This window comes from Mobula birostris, chromosome 1, assembly GCF_030028105.1.
Source record: "Mobula birostris isolate sMobBir1 chromosome 1, sMobBir1.hap1, whole genome shotgun sequence".
NCBI classification, from domain to species: domain Eukaryota; kingdom Metazoa; phylum Chordata; class Chondrichthyes; order Myliobatiformes; family Myliobatidae; genus Mobula; species Mobula birostris.
The window spans coordinates 143,362,572-143,389,470 of NC_092370.1; the positions used below are offsets into that span (position 1 = coordinate 143,362,572).

At 42.5% G+C, this 26,899-nt stretch overlaps 1 protein-coding gene across 1 annotated transcript in view; it reads left to right on the forward strand.

Annotated features, from left to right (window-relative positions):
- The window catches only part of mlh1 (mutL homolog 1, colon cancer, nonpolyposis type 2 (E. coli)), a 116,266-nt gene that overhangs the window by 45,054 nt on the left and 44,313 nt on the right, over positions 1–26,899 (forward strand). Inside the window, exons 8-11 of the mRNA XM_072263063.1 lie at positions 15,488–15,576; positions 22,354–22,466; positions 26,236–26,329; positions 26,418–26,571. Coding sequence (XP_072119164.1) covers positions 15,488–15,576; positions 22,354–22,466; positions 26,236–26,329; positions 26,418–26,571 — 450 coding nt within the window. The remainder of the gene's footprint in view (positions 1–15,487; positions 15,577–22,353; positions 22,467–26,235; positions 26,330–26,417; positions 26,572–26,899) is intronic.

Sequence of the window (26,899 nt, forward strand, 5' to 3'; positions counted from 1 at the left end):
TGAAATAAAACAATCCTGGAAGTGCTCAATAGGCTAGACAATACTTGGGAAGAGAAAAAGTTAGTTTCAGGTTGTGCTTTTAACAGTTACATTGTGAAATGACTGTGGCATTCAACTGCTTGAACTGCCAGATTATCTGATTTATTTTTTTTTTAAACACTACATTGGCAGTTTAGATTCTAGACGGATTGGAGGGAGGAGAGGAAGCATTCTTTTTTCAAACAAAAGCATACCAAATAAAATCATTTTGCCATATAGAATATATTATACTTAGCAATACTGGTCATTTTCAACCACGGTCTGAGTCGACGTCACCTCCCTCCCTCCACCTGGCAACCTCGTTATATTTGTAAGTCTTTGGTTCTTTTGTATCTGGGGACAAGAAAGGTAGACAGGATGGTGAAGGCCTTCATCTGTCAAAGCATTGAGTATAGGAATTGAGATGTTTGTTGTCATTGGTACAAGTATTGTGTATTCGTAACCCTGTAAAAGATTAATGTTAAGATGACATCAAGATGGAAAAAGGACAGAGAAAGTGTGTGCGAATGTTGTCAGGATTTGAGAGCCAGAGTTAGAGGGAGAAGTTGGACAAACTAGCACTTTATTCTTTGAAGCATTGGGATTGAGATTTTATACACCTTTATAGAGCCATGTAAATCCTGATGAGCATAGGAAGGGTCAATGCTACAGCCTTTTTCCTATAGAAAGGGAATCAAGAACAAATGGGCTTACACCTTTTAAATCTTTCCCATCTTGCCTTCAGCATAAGAGGAAACTTCACATAGAAGGTGATGCAGAAGAAGTGGTTGAGATACAAAAATTACATTTGAGACACTTGGACAGTACGTGAGTCAAAGGTTCAGAGGGATATGGGTCAGTCAGGTAAATAAAACTGGTTTAGGTGACATCCTGGTCAGAAAGGACAAGCTGGGCTGAAGGACCCTGGTTCCCTGTTGTAGTGATTTCTGACTCTTAAGTGTTTTCCAGAATCTGAATTTTACAAGTGCCAATGTAGTATCTCCTGAATGATTGTGCAAATGCTACGATTGTCAGCTCTTGATTTTCACAGATTTGAATGTAGTCTAAGATGACAGATTGTTCATAATAATCAGCAGTTTGTATTCTAGTTGATATTGCCCAGAAGTAAATTCTGCCAAAGTTGTGACAGGTCAATGGGTTACCTAGAGAACAAGGCCATTTATCTAATCTGTTGAGTCCATGATGGCACTTTGCCTTGGCCTCCCCATCCTTTCCCCTATTGCAGTATTTATTTTCCATTTTTTTTTTTGAATGCAATAATTGAATCCGTGCATTTTCACCACCCCAAAGCCAGTAGTGCATCCCACATCTTAGACAATCGCTGCATATAAAGAATTTTCCTCATGTCACTTGCAGCTTTGCTCCTTGCCTTCTGTTTTAGGTCCTTTTCCAATGATGACATGTCACTATGTAGATGGCTCAACCAGACAGGGGACAGCACTTTATGTCTTAATGAGAAATGAGGCTGGGAAAATGATTGAAGTGTCGTTTGGGGAGTACTTTGAGATGAGTACCATCGTTCTACTACCTTAAAAATAGTTATGGGAAAAGGATAATACAGGTCCACAATTTAGTCAAATTGGGACAAGGCTAATTTTGGTATTAAACAGGAAATAGCAAAGGTAAATCACAAACAAGAGAAAATCTGCAGATGCTGGAAATCTGAGCAACACAACCAACGGACTCTCACAGCTACCTGGACTATACCTCGTCTCTCCCTGCTACTTGTAAAAATCTCATCAACTTCTCTCAATTCCTCCATCTCCACCGCATCTGCTCTCAAGATGGGGCTTTTCATTCTAGAATGAAGGAGATGTCCTCTTTTTTTTCAACGAAAGGGGCTTCCTTTCCTTTACCATCAGCGCTGCCCCCAACCGCATCTCTTCCATTTCAGTCACATCTGCTCTTACCCCATCCTCCTGCCACACTACCAGGGATAGGATTCCTCTCCTCCTCACCTACTACCCCGTCCGTCACATATTCTCCAAAACTTCTGCCAGCTCCAACTGGATCCCACCACCAAACACATCTTTCCCTCTTTCTCCCCCCCCCCCACAACTTTCTGCTTTCAGTGGGGATCACTCCCTACGTCACTCCCTACGTGGCTCCCTTGTCCATTCATCCCTCCCCACTGATCTCTCTCCTGGCACTTATCCTTGCAAGTGGAACAAGTGCTTTACCTGCCCCTACACTTCGTCCCTCACTACCATCCAGGCATTCAGGGCCCCAAACAGTCCTTCCAGATGAGGTGACACTTTACCTGTGAGTCTGTTGTAGTCATAAATTATGTTCGGTGTTTCCGGTGTGGCCTCTTGTATATCGGTGAGATCCGACGCAGATTGGGAGACCACTTCACCAAGCATCTACGCTCTGTCCACCAGAACAAGCGGGATCTCCCAGTGGCCACCCATTTTAATTTCTCTTCCCATTCCTATCCCAATATGTCCGTCCATTGTCTCCAACCTGATGGCATGAACATTGATTTCTTAAGCTTCCAGTAGTACCTCCACTGTCCCCCCACCCCTTCGCTGTTCCCCATCCCCTTGTCCCTCTCTCATGTTACCTCCTTGCCCGCCCATCATCTCCCTCGTTTCTCTCTCTCCTCCCCCCACCTTTTAAATCTACTTCTCAGCTTTTCTTCTCCAGTCCTGCCGAAGAGTTTCAGCCGGAAACATCGACTGTACTTTTTTCCATAGACGCTGCTTGGCCTGCAGAGTTGCTTCAGCATTTTGTGTGAATAGCAAAGGTAGATTGGAAGAGACTGTGGAAGGAGTCGGGCCAGGAAGGGGATGTGGCAGTCAGAGAGTAATGTAGCATGAGTATAGGTCCTTCAACTCAGAGTCCATTGCTGACTGCAGGGCCCACCCAGTTAATCTGAATTTCCTGCAACCAGCCCATATCCCTCTAAGCCTTGTCCCTTCTGTACTTAACCAATTTCTTCTAGGATGCAATTATACCTGCCTCAAGCATTTCATCTAGTAGCTTGTTCCATATACTCTCACCACCCTTTGCATGAAAAAAGATTGCCCCTCAGGTCCCTTTATATATTTTTCCCCTTTTGCCCTAATCTAAGCCCCCTAGTTTTGGTCTCCCCTAGCCTGGAGGAGAATTGTTACCTGTATTATCTTATCTAAGCTTCTCATAATTTGCATGTTTGTCCCCCGTTTTCCTCTGCTCCAAGGAATAAAGACAAAGCCTGCTAACTGCTCCCTATAACACAGGACTACAACATGATCTCTATTTCTGACAACATCCTTGTTAATCTTTTCTGCATATTTTCTAGTTCAATATCTTTCCTATAACAGTGGCCAAAGCTGTATACAGCACTCCAACTGTGGCCTCACTGATGACTTGTACAACTGCGACATAATCTCACAGCATGCTGCTAAACACTCTGTATACGTATGATTCTAGTTAAACTGAGTTCCTATGTCCCTCTGTTCTGTTACACTCCATAGTTCCCTACCATTCGTAGTACAAATCCTAGGCTGGTTTGACTTTTCAAAATGCTTAACCTCACACTTATTTGTATTGAAATCTTCTTGAAACACAAAACTAATTGAAAGACAAACACAGGAGACGGGGATAACTTGTATATGTTTAGTTTGACTAAAGTGAGGCATGCACTTGTAACATGGTGGCATAATGACGCATGCCATTCACGTATTTTTATGTATAATCCATAATGAATTATGTAAACAACAAAGAATGCTTACTGAAACATTACAAACACCACAAAATCCGTTTGCCTCTCATCTTCCTTAACTGATCCTTATATAATCTATGATAAACTTTCTCACTATCAATGACACCAGATAATTTTGTCATCCACAAGCTTACTGATCAAGCCTTGTGGATTCACATGCAAATCGTTATAAGTAATGATTAGCAAATGTCCCAATCCTGACCCCTGAGACACACCACTAGTCATCGGTCTCCATTACAACATTCAACCGTCACCCTTTGCTTCGTAGCTTCAAGCCAATTTTGAATCGACCTAAGTAGTTCTTCCTGGATTCCACAGGACCTTGCCTTCCATACCAGTATTCTTATCAAACTGTATCCCCCCCTCATCAAACTGTACCTCTGTCACACCTGCAGCATCTGTATCTTGTGGTAATGGACAGTTGCTGTTCAGATATGTTTAGTAAATTTGAAGATAGCATAAATTGATAATGTAGTAGACAGACATGAGTTGCCCCAGATGCTGGAAATTTTAAGTGACACACATAGAATGTTTGAGGAACTTGACAGGTCGGTCAGTATCCATGGAGGGAAATGAACGGTTGATGTTTCAGGCCAAGATCATGCATTAGGTCCTGATGAAAGGTTTCAGCCTCAAATGTCGACTGTTCACTTCCCTCTGTAGATGCTGCCTGAGATACTGAGTTCCTCCAGCATTTTCACTATAAGGAACTGTGAAGGTTACTGAAAATTATAACTGGATGTAGATGAAGTGACCAAGAATTGACAAATGAAATTTAACTCCCTGACGAGTGAAGTTTTCCATTTTGAAAAGTTAACTAGGGCAGGAGTTTTCAGGGCCTTGCTATTTACTGTGAGAGTATTGTAGAAAACCTTAGGGTACGTGTTCCCTAAAAATGGCAACCCAGGTAGTTGGGATGGTAGTAAGACATTTGGCACACTTGCATACAGAATCAGAATTAGGTTTAATACCATTAGCTTATGTCGTGAAATTTATTGTTTAATGGCAGCAGTACATTATAAACTCTTGCAAGGGACCTCCCTCGTAACCAGTCGGAATCCTCTACTACTAAGCTGTTCAGGGTTTTTGAACAAGCCCTGGAACAGGATGTCTGGTCAATATCCGTTCAGACCCCGGAGGAGTGTATAAGCCAGCACTCTGAGGAGACAGCGCCCTCAACTGCACACTGATGGTGGCTTCTTGATTGGAGCCAAAACGTCTACAGACATTTTATCAAGCTCGGCAATCAACCAGAATTCCAAGTAGCAAACCCAAGCTACCAATATTCTGCAAAATTTCGAACATTTTAAAAAAATATATAAGTTACAACAAGAAGTGCATGTAATAAAAAAAAGCAGTGCAAAAAAATATGCAGGTAATGTTCAAGGTTTCATTATCCAGAAATCTGATGGTGCAGGGGAAGAAGCTGTTACTGAAATGTCGAGTGTGTATCTTCTGGTTTCTGTACCTCCCCTTGATGGTAGTAACGAAAGGGGGGAGGCAATGTTTTGGGTGACGGGGATCCTTAATGATTGATGCCTCCATTCTCGAGCCATTGGTTTATGAAGCTGTCCTGTATGTTGGGGAGGCTAGTGCCCATGACGGAACTTGCTGAATTTACAACTTCCTGCAGCTTTTTCCAATACTGTGCAGTGGCCCCTCTATACCAGACGATGATGCAACCAGTTAGAAGGCTGTACGTGGTATAGAACATAGAATAGTACAGCACAGTACAGGCCCTTCGGCCCACAATGTTGTGCTGACCCTAAAACCCTGCCTCCCATATAACCCCCCCCCACCTTAAATTCCTCCATATACCTGTCTAGTAATCTCTTAAATTTCACTAGGTTATCTGCTTCCACCACTGACTCAGGCAGTGTATTCCACGCACCAACCACTCTCTGAGTAAAAAACCTTCCTCTAATATCCCCCTTGAACTTTCCACCCCTTACCTTAAAGCCATGTCCCCTTGTATTGAGCAGTGGTGCCCTGGGGAAGAGGCACTGGCTATCCAGTCGATCTATTCCTCTTAATATCTTATATACCTCTTATCATGTCTCCTCTCATCCTCCTTCTCTCCAAAGAGTAAAGCCCTAGCTCCCTTAATCTCTGATCATAATGCATACTCTCTAAACCAGGCAGCATCCTGGTAAATCTCCTCTGTACCCTTTCCACTGCTTCCACATCCTTCCTATAGTGAGGCGACCAGAACTGGACGCAGTACTCCAAGTGTGGCTTAACCAGAGTTTTATAGAGCTGCATCATTACCTCACCACTCTTAAACTTATATCCCTCGACTTATGAAAGCTAACACTCCATAAGCTTTCTTAACTACCCTAGCCACCTGTGAGGCAACTTTCAGGGATCTGTGGACATGTACCCCCAGATCCCTTTGCTCCTCCACACTACCAAGTATCCTGCCATTTACTTTGTACTCTGCCTTGGAGTTTGTCCTTCCAAAGTGCACCACCTCACACTTCTCTGGGTTGAACTCCATCTGCCACTTCTCAGCCCATTTCTGCAACCTATCAATGTCTCTCTGCAATCTTTGACAATCCTCTACACTATCCACAACACCACCAACCCTTGTGTCACCTGCAAACTTGCCAACCCAGCCTTCTACCCCCACATCCAGGTCGTTAATAAAAATCATGAAAAGTAGAGGTCCCAGAACAGATCCTTGTGGGACACCACTAGTCACAACCCTCCGATCCGAATGTACTTCCTTCACCACGACCCTCTGCCTTCTGCAGGCAAGCCAATTCTGAATGCACCTGGCCAAACTTCCCTGGATCCCATGCCTTCTGACTTTCTGAATAAGCCTACCATGTGGAACCTTGTCAAATACCTTACTAAAATCCATATAGATCACATCCACTGCACTACCCTCATCTATATGCCTGGTCACCTCCTCAAAGAACTCGATCAGGCTTGTTAGACACGACCTGCCCTTTACAAAGCCATGCTGACTGTCCCTGATCAGACCATGATTCTCTAAATGCCCGTAAATTCTATCTCTAAGAATCTTTTCCAACAGCTTTCCCACCACAGACGTAAGGCTCACTGGTCTATAATTACCCGGACTATCCTTTTTTGAACAAGGGGACAACATTCGCCTCCCTCCAATCCTCTGGTACCATTCCCGTGGACAACGAGGAGATGAAAGATCCTAGCCAGAGGCTCAACAGTCTCTTCCCTCGCCTCATGGAGCAGCCTGGGGAATATTCTGTCAGGCCCCGGGGACTTATCTGTCCTAATGTATTTTAACAACTCCATGGCACAAAGCTGGGAGGCAGTGTGAAATGTGAGGAGGATGTTATGAGAATGCAGGGTGACTTGGACAGGCTGGGTGAGTGGGCAGATGCAGTTTAATGTGGATAAATGTGAGGTTATCCACTTTGGTGGTAAGAACGGGAAGGCAGATTATTATCTAAATTGAGTCAAGTTAGGAAAAGGGGAAGCACAACGAGATCTAGGTGTGCTTGTACATCAGTCACTGAAAGCAAGCATGCAAGTATAGCAGGCAGTGAAGAAAGCTAGTGGCATGCTGGTCTTCATAACAAGGGGAGTTGAGTATAAGAGCAAAGAGGTCTTTCTGCAGCTGTACAGGGCCCTGGTGAGACCACACCTGGAGTACTGTGTGCAGTTTTGGTCTCCAAATTTGAGGAAGGATATTCTTGCTATTGAGGGAGTGCAGCGTAGGTTCACAAGGTTAATTCCCAGGATGGCAGGTCTGTCATATGTCAAAAGATTGGAGTGACTGGGCTTGTATTCCTTGGAATTTAGAAGGCTGAGAGGGGATCTTATTGAAGCATATAAGATTATTAAGGGATTGGACACGCTGCAGGCAGGAAGCATGTTCCCGCTGATGGGTGAGTCCAGAACCAGAGGCCACAGTTTAAGAATTAGGGGTAGGCCATTTAGAACGGAGTTGAGGAAAAACTTTTTCACCCAGAGAGTGGTGGATATGTGAAATGCTCTGCCCCAGAAGGCAGTGGAGGCCAAATCTCTGGATGCTTTCAAAAAAGAGATGGATAGAGCTCTTAAAGATAGTGGAATCAAAGGTTATGGGGATAAGGCAGGAACTGGATACTGATAGTGAATGGCAGTGCTGGCTCGAAGGGCCGAATAGCCCACTCCTGCACCTATTGTCTATTGTCTCCCTTAATATCAACATGCTCCAGAACATCAACCTCACTCATATTGTCCTCACTGTCATCAAGTTCCCTTTCATTGGTGAATACCGAAGAGAAGTATTCATTGAGGACCTCGCTCACTTCCACAGCCTCCATGCACATCTTCCCACCTTTATCTCTGATTGGTCCTATCTTCATTCCAGTCATCCTTTTGTTCTTCACATAATTGAAGAATGCCTTGGGGTTTTCCTTTACCCTACTCACCAAGGCCTTCTCATGCCACCTTCTTGCTCTCCTCAGCCCCTAAGCTCCTTTCTTGCTACCCTATATTCCTCAATAGACCCATCTGATCCTTGCTTCCTAAACCTCATGTATGCTGCCTGACTAGATTTTCCACCTCACTTGTCACCCATTCTTCCTTCACCCTACCATTCTTTATCTTCCTCACTGGGACAAATTTATCCCTAACAACCTGCAAGAGATCCCTAAACATCGACCACATGTCCGTAGTACATTTCCCTGCAAAAACATCATCCCAATTCACACCCGCAAGTTCTAGACTTATAGCCTAATAATTTGCCCTTCTCCAATTAAAAATTCTCCTGTCCTCTCTAATTCTATCCTTTTCCATGATAATGTTAAAGGCTGGGGAGCGGTGGCCACTGTTCCCCAGATGCTCACCCACCGAGAGATCTGTGACCTGACCCGGTTCGTTACCTAATACTAGATCTAGTATGGCATTCCCTCTAGTCGGCCTGTCAACATACTGTGACGGGAATCTGTCCTGGACACACTTAACAAACTCTGCCCTGTCTAAACCATTGAAAATAATCAAGTGCCAATCAATATTAGGGAAGTTAAAGTCCCCCATGATAACAACCTTTCCAAAATCTGCCTCCCAATCTGCTCCTTGGTATCTCTGCTGCTACCAGGGGGACTATAGAATACCCCCAAATAGAGTAACTGCTCCCTTCCTGTTCCTGACTTCTACCCATACTGATTCAAAAGAGGATCCTGCTGCATTACCCACCCTTTCTGTAGCTGTAATAGTATCCCTGACCAGTAATGCCACCCCTCTTCGGCTTTTCCCCCCTCTCTATCCCTTTTAAAGCACTGAAATCCAAGAATATTGAGAATCCATTCTTGCCCTGGTGCCAGCCAAGTCTATGTAATGGCCACTACATCATAATTCCATGTATGTATCCAAGCTCTCAGCTTGTTCCTGACGCTTCTTGCATTGAAGTACACACACTTTAGCCCTTCTACCTTACTATCCTTACACCCTTTATTCTGCTTCTCTTTCCTCAAAGCCTCTTTATATGTTAAATCCAGCTTTACTCCATGCACTATACTTGCAGTTCTCGCATGATCTTTATCCTCCTCCACCTCACTATCTGCTCTAACATTCTGGTTCCCTTCCCCCTGCAAATCTAGTTACAACCCCCCAGAGCAACACTAGCAAACCTTCCCACAAGGATGTGAGTCTCCTTCCAGTTCAGGTGCAACCTGTCCCGTCGGAACAGGTCCCAGCCTCCCTGGAACAAGGCCCAATTGTCCAGAAACATGAAGCCCTCACTCCTGCACATCTCCTTAGCCATGTATTTAGCTGCATTATCTTCCTATTTGTAGCCTCACTAGCATGTGGCATGGGTAGCAATCTTGAGATTGCAACCCTGGAGGTCTTGTCCTTCAGACTCCCTAAACTCCCTTTGCAGGACCTCCTTCTTCCTATCCACATCATTGGTCCCTGCATGGACCACGACATCTGGCTGCTCACCCTCCTTCCTGAGAATACCAAGAACTGGATCTGAGATATCGCAGACCCTGGCACCAGGGAGGCAACAGACCATCCGGGATTCTCGATCTTTCCCACAGATCCTCTTATCTGTCCCCCTAATTATCGAATCCCCTATCACTACTGCTCTCCTCTTTTCCCTCCTTCCCTTCTGAGTTGAGGGTCCTGTCTTGGTGCCAGAGACACGACCACTGCAACTTGTCCCTGGTAGGTTGTCCCCACCAACAATATCCAAAACGATGTACTTATTGTTGATGGGAACGGCCACAGGGGTGCTCTGCTCCTTCTGTCTATTTCCCTTCCTTCTCCTGATCGTCACCCAGATACCTGCCTCCTGACTTTTAGGGGTGACTGTCTCCCTGAAAGTCCTATTTCTGCCTCTGCCTCATAAATGATCTGAAGTTCATCCAGCTCTGGCTCCAGTTTCCTAACTCCGTTTGTCAGAAGCTGCAGCTGGATGCACCTTTTACAGGTGTGGTCGTCAGCGACAATTGTGCTCGCCCTGACTTCCCACATACTGCAAACGGAGCACTCGACTGCCCTAACTGCTGCCTCCATTACCTACTCCTAAGTTAATTAAAGGAACTTACCCGGCCTTACCTCACTGGGAGCAAGCTTGTCCTCAGCCTCAGCTCACTGAAGCCTCTTGAGCCAAAGCCACCCACTAATCCGTCGCCCGCTCCATTAATCTGCTCGCTTTTTAAGCTCTCCCGCTGTCTCACAGGTCAACCTTCACACGCTTGCGCAGTTGTGCCCTGTTCAAACTGACGAAGAAATGACTTTCCTCATCTCAATCTGCTCGCTTTTTAAACTCTCCAGCTGTCTCACAGGCCGACCTTCACGCGCTTGCGCAGTCGTGCCCCGTACAAACTGCCGAAGAAATTACCGTGTAGAAATTTGCGAGTGCCTTTGATGACATACCAAGTCTCCTCAAACCCCTAATAAAATATAGCAGCTGTCATGCTGCCTTTGGTATTGCATCAAGGTGCTGGGCCCAAGATAGATCTTCAAAGATGTTGATGCCCAAATATTTTAAACTGCACACCCTTTCCATTGCTGATCTCTTATTGAGGACTTCTGTGTTTTCTCAACTTCCCCTTCTTGAAGTCCACGATCAATTCCTTGGTCTTGCTGACTTTGAGCATAAGGTTGTTGTTGTGACACCACTCAACTGGCTGATCTATCTTGCTCCTGTATGCTGCCTCGTCATCTAAAATTTTGCCAACAATAGTTGTGTTATTGGCAAATTTATAGATGGTGTTTGAGCTGTGCTTAGCCACACAAGTCATGGATGCAAAGACAGTAGAGCATGGGCTAAGCACTCATACTTGGTATCCAGTATTGATTAGCAACAAAGGGGGATGTTATTTGTGTTCCTCACTGACTGTGGTCTCCCAGTGGGGAAGTGGAGAATCCAGTTGCAGAGAGAGGTACAGAGGTCCAGGTTTTGGAGCTTGACTAAAACTGAGGGTGTGATTGTGTTGAACGCTGGATCTGTAATCAGTAAACAACATCTGACATAAGTATTGTCCAGGTGATCCAAGGCAGAGTGAAGAGCCAGTGAGATTGCATCCGCCTTAGACCTGTAGTGACAATGGGCAAATTGCCACGGGTCCAAGTCCTTGCTTTGGAAGGAGTGGATTTTGGCCATGACAAACCTCTCAAAGAGCATCATCACAGTAGATGTGAGTGCAACTGTGTGATAGTTCTTGAGGCAGCTCACCCTGCTCTTCTTGGGCACTGGAATGATTGTCACTCTATTGAAACAGGTGGGACCTCTAACTGCAGCAATGAGAGATTGAAGATGTCATTGAAGACTCCCACCGGTTAGCTGGCACAGGTTTTCAGTGTCCTACCAGATAGAACATCAGGGCTTGATGCCCTTCAAGGGTTCTGCATCTTGACAGATGTTCTGACATTGACTTCAGAGACAAACACAGTCATCAAATGCTCCAGGGGTTCACACGGGTGTAGTTTTATTCCCCCTTTCAAAGTGTGTGTAAAAGGTGTTGAGCTCATGTTGGAATGAAGCATCACTGCCATTCATGTTGTTAGGTTTCACCTTGTAGGAAATAATGCCTTGTAAACCCTGTCAGACCCAATGTGCATCCGATTCAGTCTTTAACTTCAATCAGAATTGTGTTCTCGCTCTTAAAATAGCTTTCCATAGGTCGTGCCTATACTACTTGTATGCTAGTTCTGGATCACCGATCTTGAAATCCACTGATTTTACCCTCAGCAGATTATGAATCTCCTGGTTCATCCACATCTTTTAGTTTGGGTACGTTTGGTATGTTCTCACTCATCCACACAGTTCTTAATGAAGCTGATGACGACTGTGGTGTATTCATTCAAACTCAAAAGATGATTCCGTGAATATTGTCCGATCCACTGTCTCGAAGCAGTCGGCTAAGTGCTCCGCCTCCTCCTTTGACCATACCTTCTTGGTCCTCACCACTGCTACTGCAGTTTTTAGTCTCTGCCTATATGCTGGGAGTAGATTTACAACCAGGTGCTCAGACTTTCCAAAGTGCAGGCTCAGGATAGCACGGTAAGTGTTTTTGATGGTGGTATAACAGTGGTCAGGTGTGTTGGCTCTCCTGGTTCCACAAGTGCTATGTTGGTGGTGGTTCAGAGACTTCTTCAAGCTGACCTGATTAAAATCCACCCCCCCCCCCCACCAATGATAGGAAAGGCATCCAGGTGCACTGTTTTGTGATTGTTGATCATGGTGCTCCTATATTGCCTGCTCAACGTTAGCCTGAAGAGAAATGTTCACTGTTCTCGGGATGATCCTTTCACAGATGAAAAGGACGACATTTGACTTCAAGATGTTCCAGGTCAGATGAACAGGACTGAGACAAACTACTACATCTGTGCACCACAATGAATTAATCATAAAGCATACTCTACCTTCTCTACCATTTTAAAAAAAAAAACGCTCAGTTTCTTTGGTCTTTGCAGTGGATGATGAAGCCCTTGAGCTGCAGCACAGTGTCTGAGATGTTGGAGTGAGCCGTGTTTCTTAAATGAAAGTACACAGCAGTTCCTGATATCCCTCTAGAATTGCAATCTAGCTCTGAGGTCTTCAATTTTATTTTCCAGAGACATTCGCCAGCAGGATAGTTGAGAGGCCTCTGTGTTTCGTTCGCACCTGCAGACTGGATCACCTTTCATGCTTCTGTTTTCTTAAAGCGGAACTGCACTCACGACCCAAGATCTGCCGATGTTGCTAAATTTGAATATCGATAGATTTTTTAAAGTGTCTTAAAACAATGTTGCTTACTGTGGATTTCAGCTGTAGTACTCCTAAACAAGAATATTTGATGATTCCCATCGAAGCTGCATGCATAGTCGCCATTTACCGGCGTCATCTTGATCAAAGGCTTGATCAAGATGCTTAAGCTTTATAAAACATTGGGCAGGCTGCACGTAGAGTTTTGTGATTAATCTTGGGCTCCTAATCTAAGACAAAATGTGCTGGCATTGGAAAGGGTCCAAAGGAAGTTTGTGAGAATGATTTTGGGAATGGGTGTTTAATGGCTTTCTTTGCTCTATGCCAAGGTAGAGTGAATATGGAGAGGATATTTCCTATAATAGGGGAGTCTAGGACCAGCGGACGAAGCCTCAGAATATTCATTTAGAACAGTTGAGGTATTTCTTTAGCTGCGGGATGGCGAATCTGTTGAATTCATGGCCATAGACTGCTGTGGAAGCCAAGTCAGGGCTATATTTAAAGTGGAGGTTGATAAGTTCTTAATTCGTCAGGGTGTGAAAGGATACGGGGAGAAGGCAGGGGAATGGTGTTGGGGGATAATAAATCAGACATAGTGGAATGGTGGAGCAGGCTCAGAGGCTAAATGGTCTAATTCTGCTTCTGTGTCCCATGGTCTTATACATTGCAAAAATTGAGTACAACAGTTGGAATGCCATATTTCAGTGGTACAAGATGTTGGTGAGATAGCACTTGGAGTATTGTGTGCTATTCTAGTTGCCCATCTATCAGAAGGATGTCATTTTAAGGAAATATTTTAACCTTTGTTCCTTTTCTTAGATGTGCAACAAGCTTCTTAGGCCATTTTGTTTGGGTAACCCTACCCTTCTCTATCATAGCCAGGTTGCCACTCCTGCTTTTCATCTCAGCTCTCCAACAACAACAAGAGCAACACCCTGTGTGTTAGCTGTTACTCCCAAGCCCATGGGTGTCATCTGTCCTCCCTGGTACCTAACCTCAGCCCTACCTGTAGGTGTATCCTTTGTAAAATGTTCTGCTGAATTATGCTGCTGCGTCTATCCTGTGACAAATATATTTGGCAACCAGTCAATGACTCAATCTAATATAAAGCTGCGGAGATCTTCCGGTGTCCAACAGCCTCTTTTACAGTATTGTGTGTCTTTAAAGTGAGATTCTTATTTGCACAAAGAAATAGCACCATTTCTATATCTTTCAAAACTCCTGCCCTGTATTTTTCCCTGGTACCAGATGGTACCTCTCTAGTGAACTTTGTCCTAGACAAATAATGTAAAGACATCGGGTTTTGCAGAAGAGCATGTTTTTCATCATTATCTACTCTTGAGGCTGTGTAGCAGGACACCTGTGTGTTCTCAAAACATTCATCACCATTTTTGACACCTGAAGGAGGAAACAAGTATATCTTCTGGAAATTTTTAATTCATTGAATTAGAAAGGGTGCAGAAAACACTCAAGGACGTTGCAACTGTAGGGTTGAGTTGTAATGAGATATTGAGTCTGTTCCACCAGTTGGGCTGAAGAGCCTGTTTTCCAATTTGAATAATTGATTCTGAGAACCATTTTCTAGCTGATTTTGAACTCTCATCTGAAACTTGTACAACCTTTGTGCAAAATAGAGTAAATAGAATAACTTCAAGGTTTCCCCTTACTCCTGGAATCATTTGGGTAAATTTCTACTGCAACGTGTCCTCACTTCTTTTTTCATGATGTGCTCAGAGCTGGACACAGTGCTCTAGTTTGGCTACCCCAAGTTGCTAAATGTTTTTTGTAATCTTTTTGCTGATGTATTCTAAGCTCTTATTTATGAATCACACAATTCTATTGCTTCTGTTTATGCATACACCCTTTTCTTTCAATTTGTACTCTTTTCCTTTTCCCATGTAGAAGAAATGGGAAAATCCTGGGATTGCTTTCTGGGATCAAGAATTAATATGTAGATAATGGTGCATGCAGATCAAAGTTTGAGACTTGCATTAAATAAACACTGCAGATGCTATCGATGGAAAATAAAAGAACACTTTGCAGGTCGTGCAGGATTGTGGGAAAGAGAAATGATCTTAACATTTTAGGGCAAAATCTAATATGAGGCTTATGATGTTTTGCAAAAGCATGGAGAAGCTAACTTGTCATTGCTTTCAGAATATCTGTCCCCTGCCTTGCACTAACATCGTATGTGGCATTCTTTGTAGTTTGGAAGATGTGTGGCTTTTGAAGGACTAACTAGTTGATCTGGGAAATGTTGCAAAGTATGTTTGACAATCACAAAAATGTGTGTGTTAGGCACAACGTCTTTAGGTAGACAGACAACAGCACAGAAGCAGTGAACCCATTAGACCAGGTTGGTGTTTATGCTACACACCAGCTGCCTCTTACCATCAACATAATCTTCTATTCCTTTTCCCTTTGTGTTTATTTGGCTTCCTTATTTGCATGTACCCTTTTAATTCAGCTATTTGTAACATTCAGTTAGAAACATTTTCAGGAAGCAAGATATATATATTTTTCATGCTAATATGAAAGTATTAATTATTTGTATATCAAATTATTAATTTGTTTAGCAAGGTGAAACTGTTGCTGACGTGAGAACGTTGCCCAATGCCTCAACCCTTGACAATATTCGAACAATCTTTGGAAATGCTGTGAGCAGGTATGGTTAACTTGTGATGTACATTTATTTATTTTTCCAGTTACCCAGTTCATTCCGAGAATCATAGTAACACAGTACAAAAACAGGCCCTTTGGCCCACTCAGGTTGTGTTGGCCATCAACCACCTATTTACACTAATCCTACATTAATCCTATTTTCCTACATTCTTCCCAGATTACATAACTCAGATATATAATAAAGGTAATTTTGCAGTTGACCAATTAATTTGCCAGTATTGATGTCTTTAGGATCAGAGGCAAAACCAGAGCACCCAAAAGAATCTCATGCAATCACAAGAAGAATTTGTGAACTACAAGCAGATGGTAGCTAAAGCAACAATTGAACTAAGGCCTCTGGTATGTGGTGTGAGGAAGCAGTACTTCAAACTGAGCCACTGTGCTATCTTATCTCTAGTTAAAAGGATGTCTGAAATTGTGTAACTTCTGAGCTCACAAGATGTTAGTTTGCCAACTGATGTCACTTCAAATCATAAACTTCAAATTGCCAAAATCTGCGGCAGAAGTTTTTTTTTTCGTCTCAGACATCCATGTCACAACAAGGCTTTGCTCCCAGGTGATCTCATGCCTTTTACGCTCGCTTTGACCTACAAAACTTTAAGGCAGCTCCATGAACTCCCACAGCCCCAACAACCCTGTGATTTCAGTCTCTGAGGCCGATTGGGAGCATTCTTCAGGAGGGTGAACTGATGGAGAACATCTGGCCCAGGCGGTGTAATTGGCCAAGTACTGAAGACCTATGCTAATCAACTGGCTGGACTGTTCACTGATATCTTTAACTCACTTCAGTTTGAAGTACCTATCTGCTTCAATTATACCAGTGTCCAAGAAGAACATGGTAAACTGCCTCAATGGCTATCATCCAGTAGCACTTACATCCACAGTGATGAAGTGCTTTTAGAGGTTGGTGATGAAACATACCATCTCCTGCCTGAGAAGCGACTTGGATCCACTCCATTTTGCCTAACATCACAGCAAGGAGCACTGTCATGAGAAAGCAGCGTCCTTCATCAAGAACCTCCATCATTCAAGCCATGTTCTCTGTTCACTGTTGCCATCAGGATGGAGATGTAGAAGCCTTGGGTTCCACACCACCAGATTCAAGAACAATTATTATCCCTTAACATCCAGACTCTTGAACATGAGGTGTTAACTTCACTTAGCACAACACTGAACTGAATCCACAAACTTACAAGGACTTTACAAACTGTGTTCTCAGTACTTATTGATTACTATTATTATTTTTAGAGTCATAGAACACTATAGCACAGAAACAGGACCTTTGGCCATCCAATCCCTGCCAAATCATTTAATCTGCCTGGTTCCATCAATCTTCACCCCGACCGTAACCTTCCATAAGCCTATCCAAATACATGTACCTATCCAAATTTCTCTTGGATGTTGAAATCGACCCTGCATCCACAACTTGCATTATCAGTTCGTTCCACATTCTCACTGAGGAAAGGTCCCCACTCATGTTCTCTTTTAACATTTCACTTTTCACTCTTAACCCTTGAACTATAGCTATAGTCTCACCCAACCTCAGTGGAAAGAGCCTGCTTGCATTTAGCCTATCTATACCTTCATAACTTTGTATACCTCTATAAAATCTCCACTCCATCTTCGTTGTCCTAACTTATTCAACCTTTCCTTATAACTCAGGTCCTCAAGTCTAGTCATAATCCTTATAAATTTTCTCAGCGCTTTTCCAATCTCATTGATATCTTTCCTGTAAGTTGGTGACCAAAACTGCACACCATACTCCACCAGCGTCTTATACACTTACAGCATAACATCCCAACTTCTGTACTTAATACATTGATTTACAAAGGCCAATATGCCAAAAGCTTTCTTTATGACCCTATCTCCCTGTGCCACCAGTTCAAATAAATTGTGGACCTATATTCCCAGATCCCTCTGTTCTACTGCATTCCTCAGTGCCCTACCATTCAGTGTAAGAGCTACCCTGGTTGGTCCTACCAAAATGCAACACCTTGCACTTGTCTGCATTAAATTCCATCTGCCACTTTTCAACCCATGTTTCCAGCTGGTCCAGATCCCTCTGCAAGCTTTGATAGTCTTCCTTGCTATCCACTACACTCCCAATGTTGGTGTCATCTGCGGATTTGCTGATCTAGTTCACCACAATATCAACCAGATCACTGATATAGATGAGAAACAACACAGACCCAGTACTGAATCCTGTGGCACACCACTAGTCATAGGCTTCCAGTCAGAGAGGCAATCATCTACAACCACTCTCTGGCTTCTTACTTAAAGCCAATTTACTACCTCATCTTGAATGCCAAGCGACTGAACCTTCTTGACCAATGTTCCATGCGGGACCTTGTCAAAGGCCTTGCTGAAGTCCGTGTAGACAATATCTACTGCCTTGCCTTCATCAACTTTCCTGGTAACTGCCTTGGAAAAGCTTAAGGTTAGTTAGATGTGACCTACTACGCATAAAGCCTTGTGATCCCTAATCACACCATCTATCCAAATACTTATGTATCTAGTCCCTTAGAGTACCTCCCAATAATTTGCCCAGGACTGATGCCAAACTCATCAACCTATAATTTCCTGGCTTACTCTTGGAGCCTTTTTTTCAATAATGGAGTAACATTAGCTATCCTCCAATCCTCTGACACCTCAGCTGTGGCTAATGTTTTAAATATCTCTGCTAGGGTCCCCTCAATTTCTGCACTAGCCTCCCACAGGGTCAGAGGGAACACTTTGTTAGGGTCTTGGGGTTTTATCTACCCTAATTTGCCCTGAGATGGCAAACACCACCACCTCTTTACCCTGAGTAGGGTCCACGACCTTGAGATCTCCCATCTATTTTGGCTCCACACATAGATTACCATTCTGATCTTCCAGAGGACCAATTTTGTCCCTTGTCATTTTGCTCTTAACTCATCTGTAAAAGCCCGTAGGATTCTCCTTCACCTTGTGTGCTAGCACAACCTTGTGTCTTTTAGAGCTCCTGATTTTCTTCTGAAGTATCCTCTTGCATTTCTTGTACTCAAATACTTTATTTTGTTCCTGCTTGCCTTTACCTGCTAGCACCTCCTTTTTCTTAACCAGGGCCTCAATATCTCTTGAAAACCAAACCCTAAACCTGTTATCTTTTCCTTTTATTCTGACAGGAACATATAAAAACAGTATACTCTCAAAATTTCACTTTTGAGGCCTCCTTAATTCACAATTGCCAGATCCTTTCTAACGTCATCAAAATCGACCCTTCTTCAATTTAGAATCTTAACCCAAGGACCAGACCTATCCTTCTCCATAAATACCTTGAAACTATAATCATTGGATGCAAAGTGTTCCCCTATACAAATTTCTGTTACCTGCCCTATCTCATTCCCTAATAGGACATCTGGTATTGCACTCTCTCTCGTTGGGACTTATTTGTACTAATTAAGGAAACATTCCTGAACACATTTGGCAAACTCTATCCCATCTAGCCCTTTTACAGTCTGGGAGTCCCTGTCAATATGTGAAAAGTTAAAATCACCTACTATCACTACCTTGTTTCTTGCAACAGACTGACATCGCTACAAATTTGCTCTTCTAAATCTCGTAGACCATTGGGTAGTGTATAATATCCCATTAACATGGTCATGCCTTTCTTAGTTCTACCCATAAAGTCCCACTAGAACAGCTTTCCAATCTGTCCTGACTGAGCACTGCTGTGACATTTTTCCTGATTACTAATGCCACCCCTCCCCCTTAATCCCTCCTGTTGTGGGGTGAATGAAATCACCGGAGAGACAGAGTCACTGGTAGATGCAAAGCAGCTTCTTTATTCGACACAACAAGGTACAGCAGGTATCATACAGACAGAGACGCTTTTGGTAGAAAGGTCTGCTAACCCAAAGTGGGCTCAATATTTATATGCTAAACACAAAGGGCAATCGCTATTTAAAAAGTTATAGACAATGCTCCCTTTTGAAGCTCCATGCAAAGCATCAGGCCTTCTGACTTCATCCTTTCCTTCCAATGCCAACATGTCTGGGTTGATATCCACAGGCTTTAGGAGTGCAAGTTAAATCCACAATACATTTATTTGGCATTTTACGTGCTAGCATAGAAGACAATTCATATCTATGAAGTATAGATAATACTGTCTTCGAAAGTACCTGTAAACTTCACACTTCCATCTACAGTGTCTGGCTAGTTCCCGATATTTACAGCTTTTAGGAAATGCATTGTTGTGAACTCAATCCACAGTACTTTGTCAAATAGAAGGCTGGTGGCCAGAGTCATGTAGGTGCAAATGAATCATCTACCCAAAAACTCACTCTAACACCTCCCACTCTAAGGCTCCTAAAATAACGGAATCTTGGAACATTGAGCTGCCCAACTTGTCCCTCCTGCAACCAAGTCTCACTAATTTTGTTTTTTCTTTTTTGTATTGCACAATTTGTTGTCTTTTGCATATTAATTGCTTGTTTAGTTTTGTTCAAAGCTAAACGCAGTGGTGCTGCCAGATGAGCTAAACCTTCTTTGCTCAGTTCGATGTCGCCAACACTGAGTTCCCGAGGCGAGCTGCCCATGCGACCTGCACCTTGATCATCTGAGGCTGAAGTACTCAGATGTTTCCAATGAATGGACAGCTGCAGGGCTGTGGGACCGGACGGTATCACAGGGCAGGTACTCAGAATGTGCACAGCACAACTGACTGGTGTGTTTGCAGACATTTTTAATTTCTCCCTCTTCCAGTGTAGAGTGCCCTCCTGCTTCAAAACATCCACCTGTACCTAAAAAGACCAAGGTAACATGTCTGAATAACTGGCGTTCTGTTGCACTCACCTCAATAATAAGCAAGTGCTTTGAGAGACTGGTCAAGGGCTATATTTGCAGCACTGTACCCCCTACAGTTCAACTACCGACACAACAAATCAACAAATAACATAATAGCCACAGCTCTACACACCTGGAGAGGAGGGATCCTTATGTGAGAATGCTGTTCTTGGACTACAGTTCAGCATTCAACACCATACTTCCCTCCAGGCTGGTCAAGAAGCTCAGAGACCTCTGCCTTCACTCTGCCTTGTGCAGTTGGATCCTAGACTTCCGGTTGGATCGCCAGCAGGTGGTAAGAGTGGGCTCCCTCAACACAGGAGCCCTCCAGGGCTGTGTCCTAAGCCCCCTTCTTTACTCTTTTACTCTCTGTACACCCATTACTGTGTTGCCACCCACAACTCCAATCTGCTAATTAAATTTGCAAATGATACTACATTGATTGGTGTTATCTCAAATAATAATGAGGCAACCTACAGAGAACAAGTCATCACCCTGATACAGTGGTGTCCAGAAAACAACCTCTCCCTCATTGTTGCAAAAGCAAAAGAGCTGGTTGTAGACTACAGGAGGAACGGAGACAGGCTCACCCCTATTGTCATCAATGGATCTGCGGTTGAGAGGGTGAACAGCTTCAAATCCCTCAGTATATACATCACCGAGGACCTCACTCGGTCTGTTCATACTGTCTGTGTGGTGAAAACAGCACAATAGCGCCTCTTTCACCTCAGACGGTTGAAGAAGTTCAGCATGAGTCCCCAAATCCTAAGGACTTTCTACAGGGGCAGACTTGAGAGCATCCTGACTGGCTGTATCACTGCCTGGTATGGGAACTGAACTTCCCTCAATCGCATGACCCTGCAGAAAGTTGCGCCGACAGTCCAGCACATTTGTTGATGTGAACTTCCCACTATTCAGGATGTTTACAGAGACAGGTGCGTATAAAGCGCCCAAGGATCTTTGGGGAACTGAGTCATCCCCACAACAAATTGTTCCAACTGCTACCATCTGGGAAACGGTACCACAGCATAAAAGCCAGGACTAACAAGCTCTGGAACAACTTCTTCCACCAGGCCATCAGACTGATTAATTCAAGCTGACACAATTATATTTCTAATTATACTGACTGTTCTGTTGTATATCTTACTGTACATAGTATTTATTACAAATTACTATAACTTGCACATTCAGACAGAGACTTAATGGAAATAAAGACAATTCAATTCCATGACTGTAGTTTTTCCATTGATTCTGTTGTGTTCCTTTGTATTTATTTTGAATGCCCACAAGAAAATGAGTCACAGGGTAGTATAAGTTGATATATGTACTTTGATAAATTTCTCTCTGAATGACTTCCATAGTCTTTGTTTCATGGCTGGAGAAATACAAATTTCAGCTGTATATGCATATGTGCTTTCGTGATAAGTGAACCTTTGAATTTACTTTGAACCTGTGTAATTGGGATCCTTGATAGCGGTGCCATCTTCTGGCCTGTCATTCAAAACTGCAGTTGCTATCTGTTTTTATTTGCAATTACAGTACTTGAAAGAACAAATGCTGCTATTTTCCTGTGGCCATGTGACTATTACATTTGTGTCCTACTGACCTGTAAACTGTCAACAAAGTTTGACTCAACATATAGCCCTCACTTGACGTAATCATGAACTTTCGACTGAAAAGCAATGAATCTGTACTGCAGCCCTGAGTCATCAAATCATCCATGCCCTTCTCCTGTAACTAGCTGGCTAAGTTGCTTAGCGTAGCAAAATTATTTAGAAATTGTGTCGGACAATATCATCTGCATGGGGACATCTAAGGTCACTCATCAGTTCCTGAAAATAATTGGCTATGGATATGGTGGAATCCCAAACAATTTCATGTTTATTATTCATATCTGGGCAATTTAGAAACTCTTTTAGACTTTGAATTTCTTCTATTTTTCTTTCCATTCCAGGGAATTAATTGAAGTGTCCTTTGAAGAACCAAAATTTGCTTTCAAAATGAAAGGTTACATATCCAATGCAAATTATTCTGTGAAAAAATGCATCTTTTTGCTCTTCATAAATCGTAAGTGAACATCTTGAACAGATAGTTTTTTTTAAGTTCCAGTTTGGTTTATGAGCCAATTGCTGTCGTCCTTTTGAGCTCTTAATTTCCATCAGGATATCTCTTTCCTCCAATATGCTTGGAATTATAGAATTCCATTGTAGGTATGGTCTTTCTCTGTAGAAAATATAATGGGGAACTTGAAACATATATTGAGTCTACTAATGGTTAGAGCAAATCAGGCATCCATATCTTCATGTATGATTGAGTCATGCTTCTGTTGGGCTGAGCTCTATGCTGGGAGGAAATCTATTCAGCTTTGTGCCTTTTCTCCACTATGGTGTAAAGACCTTATTGCTCACTTCAGTATTTGTCATAATTGAATTGTTTAATACTTTCTTACATTGGTGGAATAACAATTTAAGCAATTAACAAGCGTCTCACACAGTGCAATGCAACATGACAGGGAATGTTGAAGTTGGAGAAAGCTGAATCTGCTGTTTGTCATTCTGTGATTCCATTAGGAGAAGTGCGCACTTAAAAGTGATCTTGCTTCCAAAGCAAAGCTGCACCAAGAATCAATATAGGTCGCATGAGGGAACATACCTATGACAAATATATTGTAGGGGACATGACACCACCTAATGATTATGTCCATTTTATTTGGCCTCAAATGTAGCAGAGAAATTAGTTTTATTATTATTATTTTACTTATGATCCTATCTGTCTGCATCACATTAGTTTACCAGTATGATATGAATAGGAAAATTCATCCACCAGGTCATAGTGTACCAAAGGGCCTGTTTCTATGCTGTGTGACTAAACTCACACTGATAATCAAACACCGATTTATTACATTAACTCTATTTTGATTTCCGTACATCCTCACCAGCTCCCCCAGTATTTTATCATTTGCCATTTCCATATATTATTCTTGCTCTTTTCTGTCCCTTGCCATTTGAATTTTAGGATTGAAGTGTGTAAATAAAGGATTGGAGTCTAGAAGAAGCTCACATTGTTGTCCAAAGTTTAAATGCTTTTAAAAGAGCATGCGTGAGTTGGAAATGTGATAAATTTTATCTTGAGTTGTTCTATTATTTGAATCAGGAAAGCATTTAGAATTATAGTTGCACATGTATGTGGACTAAGATGTCTACCTGAGCTTAGTCCCATTTGTTTGGCTCATCACTCCAAGCCTTTCCAATCCATCTACCTGTCCAAATGTCTTTAAATATTTGTAATTATATTTGTTTCTGTACTTTGATGCTCAGTTCATATACTAATGAGTCCCTGTGTGTGTTTGGGGTGGGGGGGGGGACTGCCTCTCAGGGTCTCTCTAAATGTTTGTCCACTTGCCTTAAACCTTTGCTCTGTAATTTTCATTTCCTCAATCCTGGTAAACAGACTGACCATTCATCAATCTATGCCCATCATCTTTTTATGTTTGCCCCTCAACTTCCTTTGATCTCAGGAAGAAAAGTCCCAGCCTCTCCTTGTCATTCGAACCTTCCAGTTCCGATAACACCTCATGAATCTTTTCTGTGCCCTTTCCAACTACTCTGAGTCAGTTATCTTTACTCCAATCTCACTTGAGTTGATCTCTCTCTGCTGCTTTTGGTTTCTGTTTTTCTGCTTTTTAAAAATGATGATATGTTTTTTGACATTAACCTGGTGTGGTATTTTAAGTGATTAGTTTATCCCCAAGTACTCTATTTTGACTCTTAATATCCATGTGGTATTCGGCTTCTGAAACCAAACTGTGCTCATTCTTGTCTATTAGTGAAATTAATTTACCAATCACACAATCATTCCATACAAATTTGTTAACTTTTTTTCCTGCATTGACCTATCCTTAAATTTGCAATAATAAAACTTAGTTGATATAACAGAATTGAAATTACACCAGAGTCCAAATCATTATCACTATCAATCTTTACTCCTTTTGCCAGTTCAAGTGCTATCCTTAATCCAAATTCCTTCAAAAATACAGCAAAATGCATTGTTTGCATTTATACCCTACGCACAGGAGGGTGTGCTGGGGCAGCCTGCAAATGTCACCACACAATTCTGGGGCAAACATGGCATACACACAATGTTTAGCACAGCAGTACAGATCACAACAAACCAGGGCATGACAAGCAACAAAAATCCATAGTAAACTAAGTTCTGTTCCTCCCTCCCACCCATGCATATACACAGCCCTCAAACCCCAAAAAAGGCTGTCGTTTTCAGCCTCCAGTCTTCAATAGACACGGACACAAAGATATTGGATCTTTGACTACGCCATAAGACTTGCAGAGCTTCGCAGACCCTGGTGCTCCGGTCAACATGTCTCTGTTTCCGGACTTCCAATTCGACCCTTGGGCCTTGATCATTGTCATCAATCGATCACCAGGCCTTGCTGATGATGGGAGTTCAGACGCTGGGCTTTGACTCCAGTCTCACCGATTCATGAACCTAGAGGATCATTGGACCTTGTTCCTCTTGCTGGCATGGGAATCTGACTCCAGACCCCCCCCCCCACAAACTCAATGAACCTTGGGGGGGTGGGTCACCAGCCTCCATCCATTCTGGTATGCTGGTGCAACTTCCAACCAGACTTCCTGGCAGCTTGAGTTTACCCTTCAATATCTGTCTTTTTTTTTCCCCCCAACAGGCCATAAATTAAAGGGACTAGTGTAGGATTTGTGTAAATGAGTAATTGATGGTCACCATGGACTCAGTGGCCAGAGGGCCTGTTTGCAGTTTGGATGCACTGTTGGTCAATGAAATATAATCCCAAGAATTGTTCTTGAAAACTCAAATGGAACAAGTATATACATAGTAAATGTAAGGGCAGTAAGGAATGTTGATCTACAGAGCTGCCTGGAGTAAGAATCAATAGTTTGCCAAATGTCACAATGCCAGTAGAAAGTGAGGAAGGCATATGGCATACTTTTAAATTAGCGACTTTACAAAAAACTGATTAGACCACACTTGGAGTATTATCTGCAGTTCTGGTCACTACACAATTGGAGGAAGTGATTGCATTCAAAAGAATGCAGAGAAGATTCGCCAGGATGTTGCTTGGATCAGACAATCATGGTTATAATAGTCATAGTCATACTTTATTAATCCCCGGGGGAAATTGTTTTTCGTTACAGTTGCTCCATAAATAATAATAAAACCATAAATAGTTAAATAGTAATATGTAAATTATGCTAGTAAATTATGAAATAAGTCCAGGACCAGCCTATTGGCTCAGGGTGTCAGACCCTCCAAGGGAGGAGTTGTAAAGTTTGATGGCCGCAGGCAGGAATGACTTCCTATGATGCTCTGTGCTGCATCTCGGTGGAATGAGTCTCTGGCAGAATGTACTCCTGTACCCACCCAGTACATTATGTAGTGGATGGGAGACACTAATGAGAGATTGGATAGGCTCAGATTGTTTTCCCTAGGATAAAAGGTGATCTGATAAAAGGTGACCTGAGTTGCTTAACATTTATAAGAGCCATAGGTAATGTAATCAAAGTATTTTTCTCATGGTTTGGCTATCTGATTCTGTTTTGAATCTTAAGTAGTTCTTGCTGGCCTTAAAGCTATATTTCTTTTTGTGACAAAGCCTAAAACCAATGATTGCTCTCAGAATTGTATTGCAATGTGGATAAATTACTTCACTCAAATTGTTGGTGAATCCTTAAAATTCTCTAAGCAGTTGAAGTACTCACTATAGATTTAATGGAAAATGTAATGAAAAAAATTGTTTGCCAACTCGTTATTTATTCAAGTTTACTTTCAATTTTTTCTCAAGATCGCTTGGTAGAATCAAGTGCTTTACGGAAAGCAATTGAAAATGTTTATGCAGCATACCTTCCCAAAAATACACATCCCTTCCTATATCTGAGGTAAATATGATACGGGGAGAACTTTATTTCATCCATTTATTCTTGCTATGTTTGCACTGTTTGAAGTTTTTTTAATGTATATTTTAAGCCTTGAAATATTACCACAAAATGTAGATGTAAACGTCCATCCAACAAAGCATGAAGTACATTTTCTACATGAAGATAGTATCATCGAGAGTGTGCAACAATATGTGGAGAGTAAGCTGCTTGGTGCAAACTCCTCCAGAACCTATTTCACTCAGGTTAGTGTTGTGATTGCCATGGTCAATAAGTGGGAAGGTGTTCTGATCTTTATTTTGCAGGGATTATAAAATTCATCTCCAGGTTCACTGTTTAAGACTAACCATTCAAAACCACCTTGTGTTTGTATATTGCTTGAATCATAAAATATTTAAGTGTAGTTGTACATGAGAAGGTCACTGTATGATAGTCTTGGGGGACCTGACAAGAAAAGCAATCAATGATGAAGTTGGAAAAACAGCTTGGGGGGGGGGGGTCATAAGTGGAGTGGGCCTTTATATGTGGTTGGTGGTTCTTTCTTAATTCCCCTATTTTCAGTGGGAATTCAAC